Source organism: Caloenas nicobarica, chromosome 33, assembly GCF_036013445.1.
Source record: "Caloenas nicobarica isolate bCalNic1 chromosome 33, bCalNic1.hap1, whole genome shotgun sequence".
NCBI lineage: Eukaryota > Metazoa > Chordata > Aves > Columbiformes > Columbidae > Caloenas > Caloenas nicobarica.
The window spans coordinates 425,209-448,149 of record NC_088277.1 but is presented as its reverse complement, the minus strand read 5'-3'; the positions used below and the strand labels follow the sequence as shown (position 1 = coordinate 448,149).

At 53.0% G+C, this 22,941-nt stretch overlaps 1 protein-coding gene across 5 annotated transcripts in view; it reads left to right on the top strand.

The window, feature by feature from the left end:
- The window catches only part of LOC136000627 (keratin, type II cytoskeletal cochleal), a 53,369-nt gene extending 32,364 nt beyond the window's left edge, over positions 1-21,005 (top strand). For 4 of the 5 annotated variants that reach the window (XM_065654561.1, XM_065654558.1, XM_065654557.1 and 1 more), the window contains 9 exons: positions 11,775-12,222; positions 12,972-13,180; positions 15,235-15,295; positions 15,785-15,880; positions 16,605-16,769; positions 16,901-17,026; positions 18,249-18,469; positions 18,994-19,028; positions 19,779-21,005. In XM_065654561.1, coding sequence (XP_065510633.1) covers positions 11,775-12,222; positions 12,972-13,180; positions 15,235-15,295; positions 15,785-15,880; positions 16,605-16,769; positions 16,901-17,026; positions 18,249-18,469; positions 18,994-19,028; positions 19,779-19,954 — 1,537 coding nt within the window. In that variant the 3' untranslated portion in view covers positions 19,955-21,005. The remainder of the gene's footprint in view (positions 1-11,774; positions 12,223-12,971; positions 13,181-15,234; positions 15,296-15,784; positions 15,881-16,604; positions 16,770-16,900; positions 17,027-18,248; positions 18,470-18,993; positions 19,029-19,778) is intronic. The other variant, XM_065654562.1, reaches the window with a different exon arrangement.
- The last annotated feature ends 1,936 nt before the right edge of the window (positions 21,006-22,941 follow it).

Sequence of the window (22,941 nt, the reverse complement as noted above, 5' to 3'; positions counted from 1 at the left end):
GGAGTTTAGAAAAGTATCTCAAGCTCATAATGCTTAGAGGTGCCCTGGTCTTCCTCTGGCTGCACAGGCACGTGACGGAAGCTCCTGGTGCTCTGGGTGTCTGAGGGCCAACGCGGCCGGGCTTGAGACCCTGGGTGTGGGGACAGAGTCCTGAGGTTATCGAGTCGTCTGGTCTGGCAGCAGCGGAGCCCTTGGGAAGCACTGGACACCCGGTTGGGTCTGCAGAGTGGCCCAGCCCAGCCTTGACCGCCGCACTCCCGCTCCTTGGAACCCTTTAAAAGCCGGGGCTGGAGACACCAAAAACCGCCGTCTTTTAATGAATTGTGGGCTGCTCGGGTGGCACACCCTTAAAGACCTGTTTGGGCCTGGGTATAAATCAGTGTTGGACATGGCCTTCTGGAAAGCGTTTTCCTGCTTCAACGCAGTTTCTCGTGAGAAAACTCAGGACAGAAAAGCACCTGTTTGTGCCTCTTCGTTGTGTTTGAGTTTTCTCAGGAAAGGGCATGATCTTCCCTGGCCAAAATTGAGAATTTCCATTTTGTGGGAAAGCTGCTGTTTGACAGGCTGGTTCTGCCCCACGTTGGAAGACAAGCTGGGAACTGCCAGGTGAAGGGAGAGAAGGTTTGGGTCTGTCCCAGACCTGCTTCCACCAGAAACATACCTGATGATGTGGGAGTTTGTCTTGAGAAGGACTTCAGAAGGAAGGTGACCCATTCCAGTAGGGTTAACCTCTTCTCCAAGCGTATTTTCAATATTTTGCCCCCAACAGTGGGCTATCACGTCTTACCCAAACACTTCTTCCAGGGAAAATGTTTCCCCTGATGATCCACTTGAATACCAAATCCCTTGCTCAACGGATCCTTGTCAGGACTTTCCCATTTAATCCTGACAGTTTATTTTAAGGATTAAAACAAAACCCTGCAGCTGGGAGATAACAAGGCTCAGGGCTCTTGCGAGGTGAGGTGAGTCTATCTGCCTCATCGTGGGCTGCTCGTTTGCGGCTTTGTGGTTGCAGGCGCATCGGTGCTCCTGATTAGCATCGGGTCACAGGGTCGCCTGGCGGGTTTTCAGCTCCATCTGGTACCCAGGGCAGTTGTGATGGCTCCGGAGGGCAGGAGACAGAGGTGGGATTAGGCAGGTTCAGTTCAGCAGCGGCTGGGATTTCTGCACCAAACTAGGCTGGATATTGCGCGATTACGATTTGCAAGACCCCAGGAAGAAGCGCTGCTGCAGCGAGAGCCCTGCTGGTCATCACATCGGCAACTGCACCTTCCCGAGCGTCGCTCCCTCCTCCAAGTATCAGTTCTTTCTCTCTCTTTTTTTTTTTTTTTTTTTTTCCCCCTTGAAATGAAACATTTAACGCTGGATCCAGCCTGTGAGGATGTCCAGTTTGGCTGAAATGGCATCTCCCAGTGCAGAATGGCACAAAAAACCCCTCTTGGTGACCAGATCTAATTGTGACACGTTGCTTGGTGCCTTTTGAGTCCCAGCTCCTGCGTAGCACCGTGTCCTATATCCCACATCCCCTCTGTTGGGTGCTGAAGGTGGGGACAGCATCATTCTGCCAAAGAAAGATGCAGGAGGATGACAGTTTAGGATTAAAACTGCCCTTAACGCTTGGGTGAGAGCTCAGGGCAGACACTGGTGCTCATGGTGCTGGGCCCATGGCGATGCCCAGCAATCTGGTGTGGGAGTAAAACCGCTCTTTGGTATCGTAGGTGCAGAAACGTGTCACCCTGCGCTGTCTTTTCAGGGATGGAGAAAGAAGAGCTGCTTCACGCAATGGCAGCCAAAGCCTCGCGACGTGTTTCTCTCCCTTGCTGCCTTCCCTGCCCGATGGGAGAGGCGGTGCTAAGTCAGGGAGTTCCTTCCCTTCCCTTCCTTTCCTGCTGATGTTCTCGATGTTCCTCCTTGGCCAGGTATTTGGTTCAACTGGGAATGGGCTGCTCTCCAGAACTGGGCTTTAAGATTTGGCACCAGCCATCTTGGCTCCACAGCAGAACAAGCTGAAGAAGGCTGGGGACGAGAGGAAGGTGGTAACGTGGTAGGGAAGGCTCTGGAGAATGTGACGAAAGGTCCGGTCACCTCCGGCTAAACTGCTGTGGCCTTGCAGCCTGGTCTAGCTTGACCCTGATCCGTTCGGACGGAGTCGTCGCCATCCAAAGACGCCGAGTGCTCTGGGGTTCTCCCATTCTGGGAACGTCTGGAGCAAGACAAGATTTTGCTTTGGGTTTGCGGTTAGGTTGGGTGTAAGTTGAGGTGAGGGGATGGGCACGGGGTGGCTTGAGGGTGCTTAAACTTTTGCAGACAAACCAAGAGAGTCTTGTCGCCCGTCCCTTGATACGTGACGCTTTGTTCCGGCCATCTGGAAAATCACCTTTTGGGGTTATTGGCTCAGTATATGTATGCATAGTAGAATAATTTATTTATCAAGGTTCCGTAAGTAATTGCTGTTTATTAAGAATGGGTAATGTATGAAGCATAAACAAGGAATCAGCATTTGCCCCGAGGAATCTGAATGATTAAGGTTAAGCAAGACAGAGACGGGGCTGAGGGATGCAGAGAGCCTCGGAGGTAATGAGCGGGTCAGCAGGACTTATTTAAACATCAGCAGGACGTATTTCAGCCTCATCAGGCACGCGAGGAGCGTCTGGAGCGGGAGCTAAGCGTGTTGAGCGAGTGACGCATCGCAGGGGAATGGCTGATACTGTGGCCACAGGTAGGACCAGGCAGAGCAGCTGCAGGTTCCTGCTTCCAGAGGTTCGGTCACCGAGTTCACTTCGAGTTTAAAAAGAAAAGAAGACGACGGCCTATTTTGTTAAATGTTTGCTTTGCTGTTGACAAATTTGGCTGCGGGCCCTTATCCTGTGGCAGGAGAGGTGTTTGCTTGCCCAGAGCCATCCACATCCCCCTCCTGCCAGCCCCTCTCCTCCTCTTTGACTTTCGGGTGGAACGGTGAGCAGCCCAAGCTCTGCTGCCATCGAAATCGCTTCCCCCAAACCAGGCATCACTCGCAAAGAATTTATAGAAGGGTTTGGAAGGCAGGACGGGACGTGTCCACATGTGCTTCACACTCAGGATGGTTTCCAACCCATCTGCTACGCTTTTGCTCACGTGGTTTCCAGGAAATGTCAGTATTGGGAAAAAAAAAAAATGAAATAAGTAGGACTAATGAAGTGCTGGTGACATCAGTTGTTTCTGCTGGGAGCTGCAGGCTCTTCCCTCCTTTCATCTTCGAAACCGCTGCTTGATTTCCTCACCTGAAGGCTGTCCTGGAGTCTGTGAACGTCCCTCGTCCCCGCTCATCCTCATGTCAGCCCCCACGAGCTGTGCTGGGAGCCTGAAGGTTTTCAGTTCCCTTCCTATTAATGTTTATTTCTAATAACCTGTCCTGTTACTCTGGCAGATGGCTTCTCCTTTCTCAACATCTCATGAAAAGAGCATAAATGAGGCGCACATAGTGTGCGGATTAACTGCTCGGTGTTTCTCAACCCACAGCCAAGCAAATGACTTCATTGTGTTCTGACAGCACCCGATTAGGATCTGCCTCTGCGCTCTTGTGTCACTTTTAATTAGGCGTTTTGTTTCTGCATTGTGTGTCATTCTCACGTGGTTCGCAGCAGAAATAATGATGTATTGTGTTTCAGTGGGCACTTCGAACCTTTCGCTCTTATTGAGGTTGGTTGCATGGATATTTATGAGACCGTCTACCTGGTTTGCAACGTGCAGTTTCTGTGGCTAAAATACACTGGGAGCTTTTTTGGGGTGGGAAAAAAGACCAATGACGTTGAAGTGGTTGTTAGAAGGTGGATGTTTGGGAATGGCAGAAACAGATGGTTTTGCCCCGAGATGGGGATTAGCGGCTGATCAGAGCAGTCCCAGCCTGCAGCGGCGTCTCTCCTAAAATGAGCATAGCGGGAGTGAGCCCAGACATTCAGGGGATGGCACGTGAGGCGAGATGGGACATCTCTGGGTGCGTTTTTCCTTTGTGAGGATGGGGATGTGTCACCAGGTGGGAGCCACAAACCAGGAGCAGGGACATGGTGAGGGTGGCAATGGGAGAAGGGGACGGCGTCGCTGCTTGATGCAGGACAAACGGACGGACGAGTTGCTGCGGGATCCCCCAGAGATCAGGGTGGGAGTTTCTTGTGCCGCAGAACCGGAGCCCCCGTGTCCCCTCACTTCAGGTGCTCGTCCCCGTGCTTTCCCCGTGCCCAAATCATCAGGCAAAAGGTCTGAGTTTATTTTATTTTTTTTTCCTGGCCGCTTACGTGACTTGGATCTCAGTCTCCCGCTTTTCACCTTATGCCACCTTTCTGGAATAAATGCAAAGCCGGGCCGTGCCTACACCTCGGCGCAGCTTTCCTGGGGCGCTTGGTCGTGCCGCCTGCTTCCCAAACGCCGCAACCCGGCGGAGCGGTGCAGGAGCTGAATGACGGCACAGGGACCGTGTCGGTGGTTTTGGCTCTGGATTTACCCCCGGGGAGCGGTGAACTCCTGCAGCCTCCTCCGAGCAGCACAGGCCTGCGGTCGGGAGCCGTTTGCCGTCCCGACGTGTCTGCGAGGGAAACGTTTGGCAGCGAACACCATGCCCCGCAGCGCGGCTCGGCGGGTTGGGAGCACGCAGCGGGCGCCGGCCCAAGTCGGCACCTCGAGGCGAGGGGAGGAATCGCCCGCTCGCTTCGCTCATCCCGGCTCCGCGGGGCCGGCGATGCCGCGGTGCGGCCGGGCCGCGTGTGCCGTGCCGTGTGTGCCCGGGGACCCCGCGTGTGTGCGTGTGTCAGGGCCGCGCCAGCACTAAGCCCAGGAGTGAGCCTGTAATCCCTCGTAAATCTGCCACCAGATCTGATTCATCCTGATTTTTTTTTAACTCCTGGGGTTAAATTCTGCACGATTGGTTCATTCCTGGTGCTCACAGTAAACTGGAAGCTCTGTCCTGCTTTGAAGGGCCCTGATGCTTTTTTTTTTTTTTTCTTTTTTTATATACCGGGAAAAGCTCTTTCCCGGCACCGAGGAGCACCCTCAGCGTGATGGAGAGCGCTTCTCGCCCTTGGCCCTAACTTTTTCTGTTCTCCTTTTCCTCCAGGCCGCTCTCCATCCACGGTGTCCTCATGGAAACCCACCGCAAAGGGAGGTGGCGCTGGGGGCTGCTGGGGGCTGCTGGCCGCCGGGGCTGGAGGAGGCGGCTCTGAGCAGCTGGGCCTGATCGTCCCCTCCCCTCCCACGCACCTGGAAAGCATCATTCATGTCATAGGCAGTGTGGGCAGGTGCAAGATAATTATAATTGTAATGATGATTGCCATCATTGAATGTATTGATTGTGCTGGACACACGCCCAGGGCTCGGCTCCCCGGCGGCTCCAGGGCCGCAATCTCGCCCTTTGCTCACGCTGTAAAACCCGATACCACGGCCCGAGCTGGGAGAAGAGCAGAGGAAAGCGGGGGGTTGCGCCTTCCTTTGGCTTTTCATTTGGAAGCTTCCGACTCTGTCGTATTTGGGTTAAAAGCTGGGGGCTGGATCAATGTGTCTTGTGGCTGAGGTGTAAATGCTGAGATCAAATACCTGCCTGGTGGGAATGCCTGAAGCCCAGATCCTGGGAGCGAGATTCTCCTTGTTTCTGTATTTCCCGTGTTTGCAACTGTAGGAAAAAACCCCTTTTCTCTCTGAGAGCTGAACTGGCCCCTCTGTAAGCAGAGATAACAATCTCAGCTTGGTGATTATAGCTGTAATAAAATACTTGTAACAAATTAATCATTTGAATATTTTTGCCCGTCTCTTCTCCTGACGATGACTCACCTGGGATTGGTCCTGCACCTCTTTGTTTTAGCCCCTCTGCCTTTGCTTTTTTTGCTTCTCTGCCTTTCACAAAATAGTCCCTGTATTCACAGGTTGAGCTGTTTTGAGTGGATCCTGCAAACTCCCATTTTTACAAGTTGAACGTGTTAAATTCCTGCAGTTGCACACGGAAAACATCCCTGGACATCCCTGCTGCTTGTCCAGGAGAAACCGTCCCTGGAAACTCGGGCTGGTCCAAACCACCCTGGAGCAGGAGGGCACTTTACGCTGCATCTGATGGAGTTTTTGCAATCCAATGGCCTGAAGACTCAATGGAATCTTCACAACCACGTTTGGTGACGTGTTGCTCCGTGCCGAGGGAGGTGACACGGGTTTGTTTTCCTCCTGCCTCTCCCACCTACTTCCTGCCGGCAGGACAGTTTATCTCCAAACCACCACATGCAGTTCTGTGTTTTTCTTCGTTATTTTTCTTCCGTAGGAGCATCTCTTGGGCAAGAGATCTGTTTGGACAGCTTTGATTTTGCAGATCTCGGAATTCGTAACTGGGGACAGAGGTTGCGGAGCAGTTTTGGTCCCCAGGGTGAAGGTGGCTCTTTGTGTCGGGGTAGCGGTTAAGAAACCCAGTCCCGGTATATGGTTACGTTGTGCTGTACAAACGCGGGTGAATTAGATGAGTGCCGTGTTGGATGCTGAGTATTTGGGGGGAAGCAAGACCTTAATCCCGCCCGCCTTGGAGGTGGACGATCAGTTGATGTCAAGTGGCATCGTGCCATTAACTCTGCCCGAGCTGTGTCAGATGAGACGCAATTTGATAAGAGCATTTCTCGTCAATGACTGTGAGATCAGCTCTCCCCGGCCTTGCTCCATTCACTTTGGGGCATTATCCTTTAATCTGGGCATGAGTCAGACCCGCAGACTCCTGTAATCAGGCCGCGTTCTCTTGCACTGGTTTTATTTCAGCTTCTGTAAACCGATGGTGTTTCCTTGACTGCAGTGAAACGACCTCCCGGTTTCCATCAGCTCTGAATGGGGCACTTGAGTTTGCATGGAGTTCATTAAAAGAGGATCAAGGAAGATCTCGCGCCACGTGCGATCTCCTTGGCGCGGGCTGGAGCGAGCGGGGATGAGTTTAACCGGGGAGCGGATCAGTTGTGGGGAGAAAGGACCATCAGCCGCGGTTAAACGCGCTGGTCAAGGTGCAGCCTCCAACTCAGGAAGGGTTTAGCAGGTCCTGGCTGGAGAAATGTGGCCTGTGGAAGGATCACTGTATAATTTCGCTGTGTTTTGGGGCTGGCCAGCATGAATTATGGGCTGGAGATAGATGGACTCTGATCGGAGCCGGCTCACCCGCTCTGTGCCGCGTGCGTGTCCGCAGAGGTGAGACCAGATCAGCTGTTGGGAGCTCAAACAGACCAACAGATCCAGTGAGCAGGACTCAAAATCCGCGGTGATTCTGTGGGGGCAGAACGTGGACGGTCCGTTCTCTTCCCAGACGTGCCGTTTCCAGAACCACGGAGCCCAGCGTTACAGTGCTGGCAGTTTCGCCTCTGCTCTGAGAACCGGAGTGGTTTAATTTGTTTGTTTGTTTTTCCTTAAGGCTTCAGCTGTGGGAGTGAGTCTCAACTTTCATGTAAAAATTATCCGGGTAATTATGATTATACATAATTATGACTATATTTATAGTTATTCCTTCATGATTTCTTGTAATCATAACATCTTGTAATTTGGGAGAAAGGGGAAAGAAAGCAGCTTTTGGTGCATGGAGCAGAGGCTGGAGAGGGAGGACGTCCACAGCTGGAATGCCTGTGCCGTGCGTCAGGTGCGGGGAGGTTTTCCAACCAGCCGGTGCCACACGCCGCGTCCCCGGGAAGGATCCCCGTGGGCTGGGTCAGTTTGTTTGTCCGGGAGCTCATGGCAACGTCCAGAGGTTCCCGCTCCTTCTGCAAACAGGATGGGGGCACGTGGGGCTCGAGCCACAGGGCGGGGGAGCTGGAAAATGATGGAGGGGGGAGACTCCAGCGGCAGCAGCTCCTTGGGGTGCGGGCTGCTCCTGGAGGTGCTGGCGAGTGGTTTCGTGCTGTTCCCTGAACACCTCGGCCTTTAGACCGTTCTTTTTGAGTTTCAGCTAACAAGCGCGGCCCGTTGCGAGCCCGAGATGCTTCTCAGCGGTGGTTTCCGCAGGAGCAGGGAGGGCGAGACGCGGCTCCTGGAGCTTGCTGAAAGCCTTGTCGTGGACGCAGAGCTGGCTCTGCCACCTCGGAAGAGCTGCCTGCAGCTGTTCCTGCTCCCGTGATGCCCCCTTTAACACTGAGGCTGCTCTGCTTCGTTGCAGAAAGCAGAGGTGTAGCTGGGAGATACGGCGTAGTTGAGGTAAAACGCGTCCTACCAGCCTCCAGCACTGAGGGCTGGGGCTGTCGCAGCTGTGGGGCTGCTGGGGTGGGGAGCAAAATGCAGCTTCCACCTGTAAAACCGCGTGAAGTTGCAGCACAAACAATACGGTTCCATGTGCCAAGGGCACTGGAGCAGAGGGAGGCCACAGGAGTCATTTTAACTCCTCAGAAAAGCCACTTGGTTATGGAAGATGTGAGGATTTCAGCCCTTTCAGCTGATGCAGTGTAGGACTAAGAGGGTGGCGACGCTCCGGAAAAGCCACTTTCCTGTCGCCGAGACACTGCGCTGCAGAGCTGCCTCGTTATATTGAGCTTTATAGCCCGAGTGATGTAAAAGTGTAGGACTAAACAAATCAATAAAACTTCCCAATAAATATCCACCTCATCCCAACAGGGCTCAGTCCTGCTCCAGGTTGTTGACACACGGTGCCTGCACTTGGGACAGCGAGAGAGCAGGTTCCCCCTGCAGCAACCCCTCTGCATTCGCAGGAAAATGAGCTGGAAATGTTTATTAATGAGGCTACTTAGATCCTGATCGCAGCGCGGGGGTTTCATGGCTGCAGGTGTCGGTGCAGGTGCCGCTGCGTTGGCGTCGCTTTTGGGTGTTGTTAACAAGAACAACAGTGTGACAGTGTCACTGTCACAGCCCCACGAGGGCCCTGTTGAGCTGTTGCAGTACCCCAATCATGAGACCACCAAAACACTCCTTGTTGTTAGGACACTAATTAATTTATGACTCAGCACTGAAGCACTTTGGAGCAGTAATCTCAACCGAGGGCTGCGCTGTGCAAACACAGCACCGAAGGGCGCTCCCTGCTCCAGGGCTTTCAGTGCAAACATCGCGTTCTGAACAGGGACAGCCCTGGGGATGTGCAGGCAGCCCCACATCCAGCCCCACCAGGACATGTTCTTAGCACACAATTTTGCTCGCCTGCAAAGATTTCTTCCTCTTCCATTAGCGTGCAGTCATGTTTGATTTCTAAATTTTTGTTTTTGTTTTGGTGCTTTTTGGGCTCGAATTGAGAGTTTGGTTCATTTTCTCGATGCTTATGGGAGGATTTATCATTTGTGACTCCGTTGGCTGTCCCTGGGTGCGCAGGGACTGGGCCGCCTCGTCGTGACACTGAGCGCGGCAGCTGCGCCGTCAAAGCCTCTGCTTCCCCAAGGGGATGGGGGTGTTCAACCGCTCAATTCCATAACATATTGTCACCAAACCTGAATCCCTGGGGGTCATTCGCATGGGCTTGGAAGCATTTACCGGTCCGTGCGGTTGTGAAACTCCACCGGGTTACCATGGCGTCCTAACAACACAAGCAAACTCTGCTCCGTGCACCTCTGGATTTGACTCTGGCTTAGCCTGACTTGAAACCAGATTAATTGGAGAATGATCACTTTGCAGGATGGGCTCTAAATGGGCTGGGGAGCGTTAGCAGGAAGGTAAATGAGCTTTTCCCGAGTCTCCTGTGCTGGCTGGTTGCTAAGGCACAGCAAAGCAAGCTTGAACTTTGAATGGGAGACAGACTCATCCGTACCTAAAATCAGTGTTGCCGCACGACAGTAATTAAGATTAGAAAATGGCTTTTCATCGATCTAGCCCTTGATAGCACAAAGCAGGGTGAAGTTTGGTTCTCTTACTGCTGAACTGGAGTTTCTGCTGCCGAAAGCAGCTTTGCCTTTGCTGTTTATCTGACGGCAGGATTGGATTTGACCGGCCTGGGCTGCACGTTGTGTTGTGCCAAAAATCCCAGTGTGCTGATAGAGAGGAGCTGAGGCTGGAATGCTGCCTGGTAAAACCCAGCAGCCGGGGCTCGCTGTGGTGGGAGTTACTATTGCCTGACTGTTGGACTCTAAATGACACTTTCAGAGTCAATTTGTCTCTTCGCGAGACAACCCAGCGCTGTTGCAAGCAAGCAGCACATCTCTGGGAACTCGGAAGGACCTGGAGCTGTGGAAAGCAGCTGGAGGCTTCCGCTGGGTTGTTAGTTATGTAGAGCTTAAACGAACCCTGTCCATCAGGTCAGGTATAGCTGGGTGTGCATAATGCGCAAGTTTGCTTTGCACTCAGTGGATTATTTGTTTTTTGCTGGTGAAAGCCCAGGCCGCTTGCAGGGCAAGGAGGAATCTTGCCTCGTGTGCCTCCGTCTGGCTCAATCTCCCCCTCTCCCTCCTTCAAAGAGAGAATTTCCTTTTTGTAGCTGGCATCTCCAGCCAACTCGTATTCTCCCCGCAAAGAAGGAAGTGCATATTTTGAGTGGGCTGTGGCCAGAATATGCGGCCAGCGCTATCTTGCTGTCCCAACGAGGGGAAGAGCTGGAGCGTGACACGTTCAGGCCAGACTTTGAAATCTCACAGAGGATTTACAACCTGATAGTAAAGAGATCTATCCCTCCAAGGCTATTTGAACATGTGGAAAGCCCATAAAACTAATATTTATCTCTGCTGCTTCTGCATAGGAACCCAGAAATTTAAGCAGAAACCTGTCCTGTCTGCTTTTGCGTGTGGGCTGGCACATTGGATGTCTCCATGTGCAGGGTGCAATGCACCTAGACCACCTTTATTTTAGCAACGACAGAAGAGAGATGGTAAAACCGTGGTGTCCGGGGATGGGCAGCTGTGGCATCTCACCTGCCACCTTTGTCCCCTGCTTGGCACAGGCTCGCTGGGTGCTGCAGCCAGAGGACGGGCTGTGTCCCCAGGGCTGTGACTGGCTTGGGTTCATATTAAACTAGGCCAGACCTAGTGCTAAGCTGAGACCCTGTATCTCCTTTCTGCTGTTGCACAGGGGAGCTGCCTGCTCAGCATTAAAGATTGATGCCAATTCCCCCTCTTCTCATTTCAACATCTTTTTAGGCACGGGGCGAGGATGGAGAAGCCTCACATAGACGGGGATGGGTGCTGTCCTGTTTAGAGCTCTGCCCGGGGAGCCCAGAGCAGCCCCTGCTCCGTGTCCCTATAAATGGGGATGGGTGCTGTCCTGTTTAGAGCTCTGCCCGGGGAGTCCAGAGCAGCCCCTGCTCTGTGTCCCTATAAATGGGGATGGGTGCTGTCCTGTTTAGAGCTCTGCCCGGGGAGCCCAGAGCAGCTCCTGCTCCGTGTCCCTATAAATGGGGATGGGTGCTGTCCTGTTTAGAGCTCTGCCCAGGGAGCCCAGAGCAGCCCCTGCTCCGTGTCCCTATAAATGGGGATGGGTGCTGTCCTGTTTAGAGCTCTGCCCAGGGAGCCCGGAGCAGCCCCTGCTCCGTGTCCCTGTAAATGGGGATGGGTGCTGTCCTGTTTAGAGCTCTGCCCGGGGAGCCCAGAGCAGCTCCTGCTCCGTGTCCCTTGGCCGCACGCGTGGCAGAGACGAAGGGAGCAGCGAACAAAGCCAGGTCTGAGTGGGGGACACGGTGCCAGGTGTGTCCTGTCCCTCCTCTGGCCCTTCCCTTCACCACTCCAATTCAGCAGGTTGAGGGTGGGAAGGCAGCCAGGCACACCCAGCTCTCCGAGGCAGTAAAACGATCCCTCTTTTGCCCTTGGGCCAAGCCCAGCTTTTCTAACGGATAAAAGGAGAAGCAGGCAGGAGAGCTCACTCACTTCCCTGCTCTCCAGCACAGCTGCCCGGAGCTTTCGAAGGGCGGGGGATCCCGAGAACACCCTTGGAGCTGCCATGTCCCGCTCTGTGAGTTTTAGCTCTCGCTCTGCGGCCGTCCCGGGGATCAGCCAAGTGCGGGTCAGCACCGTCTCCTCGACCCGGGGACTAGGAGGGGGTGCCAGCTTGGGCCGGGCAGGCGGCTTTGGCAGCTCCAGCCTCTACAACCTCGGCTCCAACAAGCGGATCTCCTATGGAGGTGGCAGCTCCTACAGCGTTCGCTCTGGATACGGCTACGGAGGCTTCGGTGGGGGGCTCAGCCCCACGGGCATTCAGGAGGTGACCGTCAACCAGAGCCTCCTGACCCCCCTGAACCTGGAGATCGACCCCAATATCCAGCGGGTGCGCAAGGAGGAGAAGGAGCAGATCAAGACGCTCAACAACAGATTCGCCTCCTTCATCGACAAGGTGAGATGTTGGGAAGACTGATGGCTCTTTGGACACTGCTGAAAAGCAGGTCTGACCCAAAGCTCGCTAACCCGTCAGGGATTCACACCTGGGCTCAGTGCCCTCAAGGCCATGGTGTGATTTGCCTGCCTCGGTCCAGTAACTCTTATTAAGGCCCTGCTTGCATTGCCCTCAGTGAAGGGATTTGCCCTGCTTAGGCCAGCATTGTACCCCTGTGTTTAGCTGGTATTACCAATAACGCAGGCTTTTAGCTTCAAATCACCAAATTCAAGGAGGAGGGGGCCTCTGGGAGAGGAATCATCCCCGTAGAACAGATCTTGACGTGGGTCAGAGCTTGCTGTGTTTGTTTGCACCGCTCTGTGCCTCTGCGGCTTTACTCTCTTGTGCTAATTGATCCTATGACCTGTGTAAACTTCAGCTCTGGCATCCTCAAAATGCAAGGAATCCAGACCTGGAGCTGGGTGATTGCCTGACTTGGAGGTCTGGATGGCTTCTGTCAGGTGTCAGATGAGCAGAATCTGCTTATCTGGAGTTCAGACAAAGCCTTTAAGTCCTAAGCCGAGCCCCAGAGCAGCAGTGCTCCCTCATGGCCTTTATCACCCCACAGAGCTTACATTCTTGGTACAAACAATCTAAATTCTTCAGATACTGTCTCATCTACGGCACATCCTTCCCCCAGGATCCAAACTCTGTAGTGTCAGCTCCCCCTTCCTCCCGCTTTCACAAATGACCCTTTGGTTGCTTTCCAGGTCCGGTTCTTGGAGCAACAAAACAAAATGCTGGAGACCAAGTGGAGCCTCCTCCAGGACCAGAAGACAGCCCGGAGTAACATCGCTCCCATGTTCGAGGCGTACATCACCAACCTGCGGCGGCAGCTGGACGGCTTGCTCAGCGACAAAGGGCGTCTGGAGGGCGAACTGAAGAACATGCAGGATCTTGTTGAGGATTTCAAGACCAAGTAACGTATAATATTCCCATCTAACGGTGTCGCTGAGCTGGCAGGTTGCTCAGGAGCTTGGCAGAGATGTCCCCGGCTTTTCTGCCAAGGAGGGAGAGTTAGGGTTTTTTTTCCAGCCATGAGTTGGGTGTGTAGTCCAGGGATTCTTCTTGCCCAGATCACTCATTCCTGGCACCTTGTTCCCACCTGGTCTTCAGTGGCTCCATCCTCTCAGCTTTGCTTTGGGGCCTCTTTGGGTGGGATGTGCCCGTTTGGGTCCGTAGGAGCCCCAGGGCAGCTCCGCAGATGGGTGAACTGCTGCTCGGTTTGTGGGCAGGGAACGCAGCAGCTCGCCTGCCATTTTTCAGTGGCTTTTGAGTCATGTCATTTGGGAGGAGTCCCATGAAGAAAGTAGCCTTTGTCCCCACCTGTGCCCAACCCAGCTGTACAGGGGAATGCCTTTAATAAAAAAAAAGAGGGAAAGAAAGAGAAGAGGGAGCTGGCAAACTGGATCAAACAGGAACTGAAAACAAACAGATCTGATAATAGCCAGGGTGTGTTTAGGGAAAGTCAATAGCCAGTGATTCCCAAGGAGCAGCATGGGGATGATGTTTCCCCCACCCCTGCTCAATTATTTCTCCACTCTGCTCAGCCACGGTTGGACTTTGCGCCTCTGCGAGGCAGCAGCCGGGAGCTGGTTTGCATCCAGGGGAGTCAGAGCCCTCATTTCACACGTGTGTCACATGAACGCAAGTCGCACGGGTGCGTTTTTGTTCCTTCAGCTTACGGGTCCATGCAAATCCAAACCCTGCATGTGCAAAGAGAAGAGAAGAGAAGCAGGAATGAGGAGCCTGGTGTGGCAGAGGGGTGAGGGTGTAGGAACTGGGCTTCAGAGCCTGCTTCTCCCCATTTATACGAACAAAATCTCAGTCTCTAAGTAGAATACGTAAAACACGACTAGTTCTTTGTGTGTCATCTGCCTCTTTTTCATATGCCGAATTTACACAGTAATTCTCAGTTAACATCTGGGGTAAGAGGGGGGATTTAAATGCTGGAGGCTCCAGGGAACGAGCTTCAGTCCCTTACTCGGTAAGTGCGTTGACCGAGGGTGCGGTTCGAAGTCGGGGGCCGCCCGCGTTGCGCTGGCCACGGGGCTCGGTGCTGGGCTACCGAGGGGTGACAGCGGCTCCCCCAGGCCCCTGCCAGTTCAGGGAGAATATTCAATGATTTACCAGTTTGTTGACCAGCTCAGTGGAGCTTGCCCCAGGAAATGAGGAATTTCAAGCCATTTTACAATAACTCAGTCTTTCTACATATCTCTGATTTCCGTTCTGTGCTGCAGGCTGTGCGTACGCAGCACGATCGCGTAATTTCCAGGTTGTATGTTCCTCTGCAATAGCAACAGATGCAGTTCATTGAACTTGCAAGGGACAATGTCAGTTTATGCCGGTGCAGACGGGCCAGACTCCAGTGTGGAGCGGGAGTACGTGAGGTGTTACAGTGAAGTGGCTCACAGCTCCAGCCATGCCGGGACTGCGTAAATAAACAGCGGTGTTCTAACTCAAGCAACAGCAATTCCAAAACAGCCAGAGAAAGTGGTTCCTGCTCTGTTCCTTGGATGATTTTCAGGCTTCTTGTAGCAGATTCTTGCTGTTTGGTTCAGCAGGATGTGTAGGGCTCTGGGATCCAGGTTTGCGAGTGGTACAAATCAGGGAACTCCCATGAAGTTGGTGGAGCGTGATCGGTACCTGCTGAGGATTGAGCTCGCTCCATCTCACGGTGAACAGCCAGGGAAGGGATGCAGCAACATGAGGAGTTTGAAGCATTAGCTGCTTTGTGCAGAATGAGAATAATTATACCCAGCTCTTACCAGGATGGTGGCTTGTGATTGACACCTGCAAAATGTTCTCAAATGTCTGTAATAAGGAGGTGCACAGTGACAGTGGTGTTAGCAGGTGCTTGGATCAGCAGAGGGGGATTTGTTGAGTCAGTTCGCATCTCTTCTGCATTTGTATTTGTCCTCTCTCTTCCCAGGCTCTAACTTCACACCAATCCTTTTTTTTTTTTTCTGGCAGATACGAAGATGAGATCAACAAGCGCACGGCAGCAGAGAACGAGTTTGTGGTGCTCAAGAAGGTGCGTGCCACGGGTGTTAGCTGGGCCTGGTCGTGCCTGTTTGCAGCTCTTCTCCCTCTTTTGCCCCTGCACTCTCTTTGCTCCAGCTGTGCCTGGGGACCTGCAGGGCAGGAATTAGAGCTCTGGTTTCTGGCTGAAAGCTGCCTCGGTGGAGGCGCTGAAGTCTCTTTAGGAAGCTGGAAGGAGCCACAGATCCTGCGGGTATCCTGGATTGCAGCTGGATCTTTCTTTGGGACCGTTCCTACGGCCTCCCCTGCCTGTCCAAACTGACACGGGTCCAGGAGACCCCACAGAACACACGGGGTCCTGCACACCAGCCATATTTAGTGCACTGGTAGATAATTTTTAGGACACAGTGGGTTATTAGGCAGATGAAGGTGGAGAAGAGACAGCTTGGGGAGGTCATGGCTGCTTTGGAAGGCATCAAAGGCTGTGTGGACTTAGTCATCAAAGCTCTGGCAATCTCAAGGGATTATCGCTCTTTTTTAGGATGTGGATGCCGCCTACATGAACAAAGTGGAGCTGGAGGCCAAGGTGGATGCGCTGACAGATGAGATTAACTTCCTGAGGGCTCTCTATGAAGCGGTAAGGTCCTTTCTGCTTCTCATGGCTGCTGCGATGTAGAAGAGTGAACAGTGACTGAGAAAATGAATGTGCGGTTTCCAGAGGCAGGGTGATGGAGACGTGGAGTCTGCCCTTGCATGAGCAGAAATAAGCCTGCGAGTGAAGTGCACGTCCTGTGACCTGTCAGAGGGATTTCTCCCTGTCTGGGTTCTGAGAGGGATTTATTGCAAACGTAGCCAGTATTTTTTCGATGCTGTCAGTGTGAAAACGAGGAAAACCAGAATATTATAGCCAGTGCTGGGGTGTGTTTGTGTGCTGTGTGAGAGAAAGAGGAAAGCTCCTTGTCCCAGACACCTTTATCCTACCCATTGTTTGCAAGATAAGAGTTTGGTTGAGCTGGACATGTTTCATCCTTGGGTGAGGTGGTGGAATTTGGCCCTCGCTTTGTTGTGAAGCTGATGCTCAGGCTTCTCAGACTAGAGTTTCATGCTGGATTCTCATCTCAGTAGTGGGGCAAACTAACCTTGCTATCAAAATGTGGTGATAAGAAGTAGCTCCATTCCTGCTGTTGTTTCTTTGTGCTTTGCAAGGTTGATGTGATTGGGTTGGTTTCCTTCTAATTAGTGAATGTTTTGATCCAATAGTTATCTGCCTCCCTTTCCCTTTTCATCTCAGATTTGCTCTTTAATTGGCTTCCAAAAGAAACACCAGTGATTAATGATTTTGTTTCTAATGCATCTGGCAGGAACTTCAGGAGCTGCAGGCCCAGATCTCGGACACCTCCGTGGTGCTGTCCATGGACAACAGCCGCAACCTGGACCTGGACAGCATCATCGCCGAGGTCAAAGCGCAGTACGAGGACATCGCCAACCGCAGCCGGGCCGAGGCCGAGTCCTGGTACCAGAGCAAGGTGAGTTATGGGCGAGATAAAGGCACTTACAGCTTCTGTTAGTCCATGTGTCGTGAGTGGGAGAGATTTTAGCCGGTTAATTGACCGCCAGCGTGACTCCATCCTTCTCTTTACACTGTTTTATTTCACAGTACGAGGCGCTGCAGGTCACTGCTGGGAAACACGGCGATGACCTGCGCAACACAAAGAATGAGATCTCGGAGATCAACCGCGTGATCCAGAGGCTGCAGGGGGAAATCGAAAACGCGAAGGCCCAGGTGAGGAGCTGCCCTCATTCTCCTGCTGCAGAGCAGCAGTTCCCGCAGCACCGAGCGGGGAATCTGGGGGTAACACAACACGTGTAGCAGCAGTTTGGGGTGGCTGCGATGCTCACCTCAGTCCTGCCGGAGGGAGAAACTGTGTTGTGAGCGATGTCATGCTGAGAGGCGACAAACTGTAGGTGGGAACAGCCCAGCAGCGACCCGGGAGCGCAGGAGGGGAGGGATGCAGTTTCCAAAGGACAAGGTTGCGGGTGGCCTCCCTCCCTCCCAGCCACACGCATTCCTTGTACCCTCTTGCTTCTGGGCTCTCTGTCCACTCCCTTTTTTGCAGAAGGGAACACCATGTTTGGGCACATAAAAGAATTTTTCAGCCGTATGGCAGTTCTGTTTGCTTTCTGTGGGAGCTGTTATCGCTTTATCGAATGGCTGGTGAAAGCCAGACCAGCGAGCGGTTCAGACCATATTTGGGGCTGAAAACTGGCTGCGAATAACCAGAGCTGGAGATAAGCCATCGTGATTCATCCGTTTGTGTTTATTTGGTTTCAGGGCAGGGAGGCTTCAACACACACTCACAAGCAAAGAGCTGACCCGGTGCAGCTCCCTTGAATAATGAATGAGAATATAAAGCGCATGTGTTCATTGTGAGCCCTTCCTGCCAAACTTGGGGTGTTTTTGGAGGCGCAGGGGGCACAGTTGAGGCTGCATTAGACTGGCAGCTTGATGTGGCCCCACAGGGATGTTTTTGGGGTAGGTCTGTGTTGTTTGTTAACTGCAGGTCTGCTCCAGCCCACGCTTGCCTCACATCAAAGCTCACTGGAGACCAACAGGCTCTGAACAAGCTCTGGGGCATAACAGGAGAGAAAACCTGAGCTTGCATGAGCCCTTGGTGTTGCGCTGTTGTGTGCAGTGTGGGTGGGCAGAGAGGCCGGGGATCACCTGAGGGAAGTCTTCCGAAAATGTAGCCAGTGGAGAGAAATAGGGTCTGCTTTTCAGAAGAACATATCTTGGGACGAGATGAGCTTCCTTTGCAGGCTGGTCTCCATCCAGCGCCCAAAATAATGCGTAGGCGTGAACTTCGTGGGGATCTAAGTTGAGCAGATGGCTCCGGGGCTCTGCAGATACACAGAGATAGTCTGGCCAGTAAAAGTCCCAAGCCCATGGGCAGTAGCGTCCTCCACCGAGGTGAGAAGCCCACTGACTTACCCGCTCCGTCCCTCAGCGTGCCAAGCTGGAGGCGGCCATCGCCGAAGCCGAGGAACGCGGTGAGTTGGCTGTCAAAGATGCCAAGGCAAAGCTGGAGGAGCTGGAGGCCGCGCTGCAGAAAGCCAAAGCCGACATGGCCCGGCAGCTGCGCGAGTACCAGGAGCTCATGAACGTCAAGCTGGCCCTGGACATCGAGATCGCGACCTACAGGAAGCTGCTGGAGGGCGAGGAGAGCAGGTGGGGGCAACCGGTGGGTTTTACGTGGGGAGGGGTCCAGCCCTTTGTTCCCTTTGCTTGGGGACATCGTGAGGGCCCGATTCCAAGTTCTGCAAGGAAATATGGAAGAGAAAACCTTGCATTTTAAACTGATTTTTTGCCCTGAAAAATGCTTTGGCTGAAGAGCCAAACTGGCAAGTTCTGGGGAAAATTTGATACTTTCAGTGAAAATAAGCAAAGAAGAAAAAAATTGTTTTCCATCGTACGTTTGATGCTGTAGCAGAAAATTTCCAAGTGGCTCAAATCCCTGTGGAATTAGGACAGAGCTTGGCTGCTCTTTCAGCACCCCCCAGGTGATAACAGAGCTGGTGAATGTAGGGCCAGAACAAAGCGCTGGATGGCACACTTATCGTGTCTGAATTATTTACAACAGCGGCAATAACTCACTGCCGTTGTCTTCACATGAGGCCCCGGGGGAACACTGAGTAATGCAGAGTCTAACCCGGCCTCTTCCTTTTTACCTTGATGTTTTTCTTCTCCAACAGGTTGGCTGGTGATGGAGTTGGCAGCGTCAACATCTGTGAGTTGAGTTTATAATTTATAGTAGTTACGCGTAGCCCATATGCCTGTAAAAAATGGAGGTGGGGAGCAGCGGGGACTGCGTGCGGGAGCCTCCCGGTGCCCTGCCACGGTTCCTGCCACCCATCAGTCTCCTTCTTAAATGGGAGCCCCCCAGGACAGAGGTTGGTAGTGCTGGTGGCTCCGTGGCAGAGTTCAGCTCTAAGTCATCTGCACAAAATTTAACTTGGGGGAAATATTGATCCTTCTTCCCACTTTTGTATGGAGAAAAGTGCCCTAATGAGAAAATGCGTTGCCTGGATTGGAAATTGGTGCAAAGGTGATGTTAGAGGGTAGCTTTCCAGCTTGGGAAGCGTTGGGTACTCACCTTGCCTGGCCACTGGACAGGCGCTGGTGTCTCAGAGATGCCATCTACAGCTCTAAACCAGTGGCTCTACTTGTCATCCACTTCTTTGCCACTGGGAGCTGGTGAACCACGCGCCCACAGCCTCTGATGCACCAGGAGATGAGCTGAACGTGGTCAGGATCTGGGGTTCTCCGTGTTTTGGGGGGTCCTGAGCCAGATAGAGTGATGGGGATGAACCGCTCAACCCTCGTGAGGATAAATGCCCCAGGCAAAATGTACCTAGGTCAGTTTTGCAGGAGATCGTAGAGCATCTTCATCTGGTTGCTGCAATTTAAAAATGCCCTTTTTGTGAGGGTTTGGAGAACCCTGGTGCTTACGTTTGCTTTGCTTCTCTCTGTGCCGCAGCCGTGGTCAGCTCCAGCGGCGGAGGGGGCTATACTGGTTCCGGTGGATTTCTGGGAGGAGGAATCGGCCTGGGAGCTGGCATGGGCAGCGGGGCGCTCGGCTTCTCCTCGGGGGGTGGCTCCAAATCCTACACCATCACCACCACCTCGTCCAGCCGGAGGAGCTTCCGAAAGTAACTCCAGGAGCGGAGATCGGCTGTACCCGTTGCACGGGAGGAGGGAAACCGTAGAAAGAAAAGTCTCGTTGCCTTTTATAGGACAAATTGGCTGCAAAATTTCTGCAGTGATGAATTGGAATAAGAGATCCCAGAGTACCCGACCCTGCCGCATCACGCCTAAGGCTTGATCCTGCCCTGCCGAACCGGGTGGGAGCCGTTCCGCCGAGCGCAGGCTCAAGCCTGGGGGTGAAATTTATCCAGTGAAGCAGGAGGGATAACGTTCTTGTTACTTGTGTGCGTGGTACCCCCTGCTCAGGGCTGGATTTCACCCTTTGAAGGGCAAAGCAATAATTTCAGTGGCATTTCTGCTGTGGTTTTGCAAAAAAGACCAGAAGATTATCTCTGTCTTAATGTGATTTGGAAGACTTTATTCCCTTGGGGTCCTCAGAAAAACGCCAACCCTTGTTAAGATTTCAGCCTGGGTTTGTTTTCTTTACGTAGACCAAGAAGAAAACAGTGAAACTGGTTTGGGTTTCTCCTTATTTTCTTTGGAAGTGGAATTCAACAGTCCTGAATGAAGCCGATTTCTTACCGCAGGCAGATTTACCTTCAGGTTCTTTATAGCAAAGTGACTCATAAACAACCCTCCCTTGCCCTTTCCCTCTCCTTGAAAGAAGCCCAAAGCTTGAGGGTTATGAAGTTGCTTAAAATTCTCAGTAGCACACTGGAATGGGAGATGCCATTCGCCATCCTTGGGGGTGTGTGTTCACCACCCTACATCTCAAAGCGTATCTAGTGATATCTGGTGTCTTTACTCCAGCCAGAGAAAACACGTGTTTTGGTGATGCATCGTTACAATAACCACTTGTTCCGGCCAAAATGTGTCCTCAACTTAAACGTGCCGGGGAAAATAGTTAGGTCGTTACTGCAGTAGGAAGAATTGTTCGATAAATAACTCCAAGAAACTGCCCAGAATTGTACTGCATGCTCAGCCGTGTCCTAGCGCTGTGTCTTTGGTTCGTGTTTGATGCCTTTGTGGTCTGAGACCTTGTCATGAGGCCATTAATAAAGTTTCCCTATTTCGTGCTTCTTCGCTCCCGGCTGAGTTCCCTGCGTGTGCTGCCCTGGGCGCTCAGGAGCTCTGCAGAACATCCCGTGTTGTCACCTTCGTGCTGTCCCCAGGCCCTGCTGTCCCCACCACGGCACCACGCGGGGCTCGGGCAGCATTTTGGGTTTGCTGCCCGCGCAGTCTGTCTTTGCAAGTCTTTGCAGCGGGTTGGTAGGACTGGTTTTATTTGAACACTTGGCTTCAGCCCAGCCCCTGCTCAGGACTGAGACCGGCCCCTCACTGAGCACCATCTTCCTCCTCTGAGCAGAGAGGAGCTGAATGTTGGAGTCACCAGATGCCATTTGTAGAACCATAGAATTGGAAGGGACCACAAGGACCATCTGGTCCAGCCTTTCTTGGGCAAAAGCTCAGTCTAGGTGAGATGGCCCAGCACCCCAAGTCAATCCCAGGTCTTGGCTTAACCGCCCAAAAAGCTTCTCCAGGAGAAATCCAGCCCAGGCGGTGCAAGGCAAGGGCTCGGAGCTGTGCAGAGAGGTTGGGAAGATGCTCCCCCCGGGCAGGACGCGGCTGCCAGGCCCTTGAAGGATGTTCTACCCTCCTGTGCGCTGCCCAGACCCCCTCCTGTGTTTAAAAGGAATTAAATGGCACAAAACCAGTATGGGCTGAGTCCCCATTGGGCAGGGAGGAGCAAGGTGGGGGGAGACAACTCCTATCCTGGGAAGGCTTCCACCTGGGAAGCCTAATTAGCTTGATGGGAAGCCTAATTGGCTTGATGAGGTTACAAAGGACAACACCCCATACACGAGAGAGATGAAAAGAGGTTTTCTGGCCTCTCGCTGTGCCGGGGCACCATGGCCTGGGGAGAGGTGGGTGACACGGGCTGGGGCCCTTTGCTGAGGGCCCCTTTGCAGGGGGGTGCGATGAAGCTCTGCCCAGGCCGAGCCCCGAGCGGGACCCGGGCTGCTCCCGGGCTGCTCCCGGGCTGCTCCTGGGCTCAGAGGGAGGACAAGGGGACGTCAAACGCTCCAGCAGCTCCTGCTGCGCAGCTTTGAGGAGTTCCCAGGCAACCCCAGGCACTTTGGGATGGTTTTAGGGGGATTTTGCAATCAATAATAGTAATAAAAAGTTTCAGTTAGATTTATGCAAATTGCTGAAGCATCTCTGCTTAGTCAGTGCCCTCTAAGATGTTTTTGTTTGTTTTTCCTGGGGGAAAAATCCTTTGGGGCTGCGCCCTGTCCTAATGAACACGGAACCTGGGAAGCACCTGTTTCTGCTGCCTTGCTGTGTTGCTGGAATGGATCCTGCTCCTCGTGGGGATGGAGGGAGCTGCGTTTCCAGCTCTGGGCTGCTCTGGAGAGAGGTTAGAACCCTCTCCTCGCACATCTGCTCACGTCTTTTAGACCCCTGTGAGCGTTTTGGTCCTGGAGCAGAGACAAGAATTAACTCTCCTTTCCCCAAACGAAGGAGTGGAATGAAGGTAACTGGGTTGCTATGTCAATTTATTGGAGGTACAAGACTAAAACTAGGATGAAAGCTGCTGCTAAGATAGAAGATCATTAGAAAGAAATCCCTGCTTCCCCTTTTTCTTCCCAAAGAGGGTTTTAGCAGCTCAGTGCACTCGGTACAGGACAACTGGGGAAGGAACTGATGCTGGTTCCATGTGCTTGGAGTTGGGTTTGGCTGCCTTGAACGCGATCACAGAGGAGCTTTGTGTTCTAGGTGCGGACACGCCGATGGATCAGTCCCTCTCACACCTGACGCTGGACTCTGGGCCCCAGACTCTTCCGTTACGATGGCGTTTGTGGCAGCAGAGGAACCAGCCCGTTAAAAACCCCGAAGGAAGGGGAAAGCTGAGGATCAGTGTCACAACAGGTAACACAAGTACATAAGCAAACTGCCGTCAAACAGCATCAGCCCTTGAGATCTGTCCTTTGGGA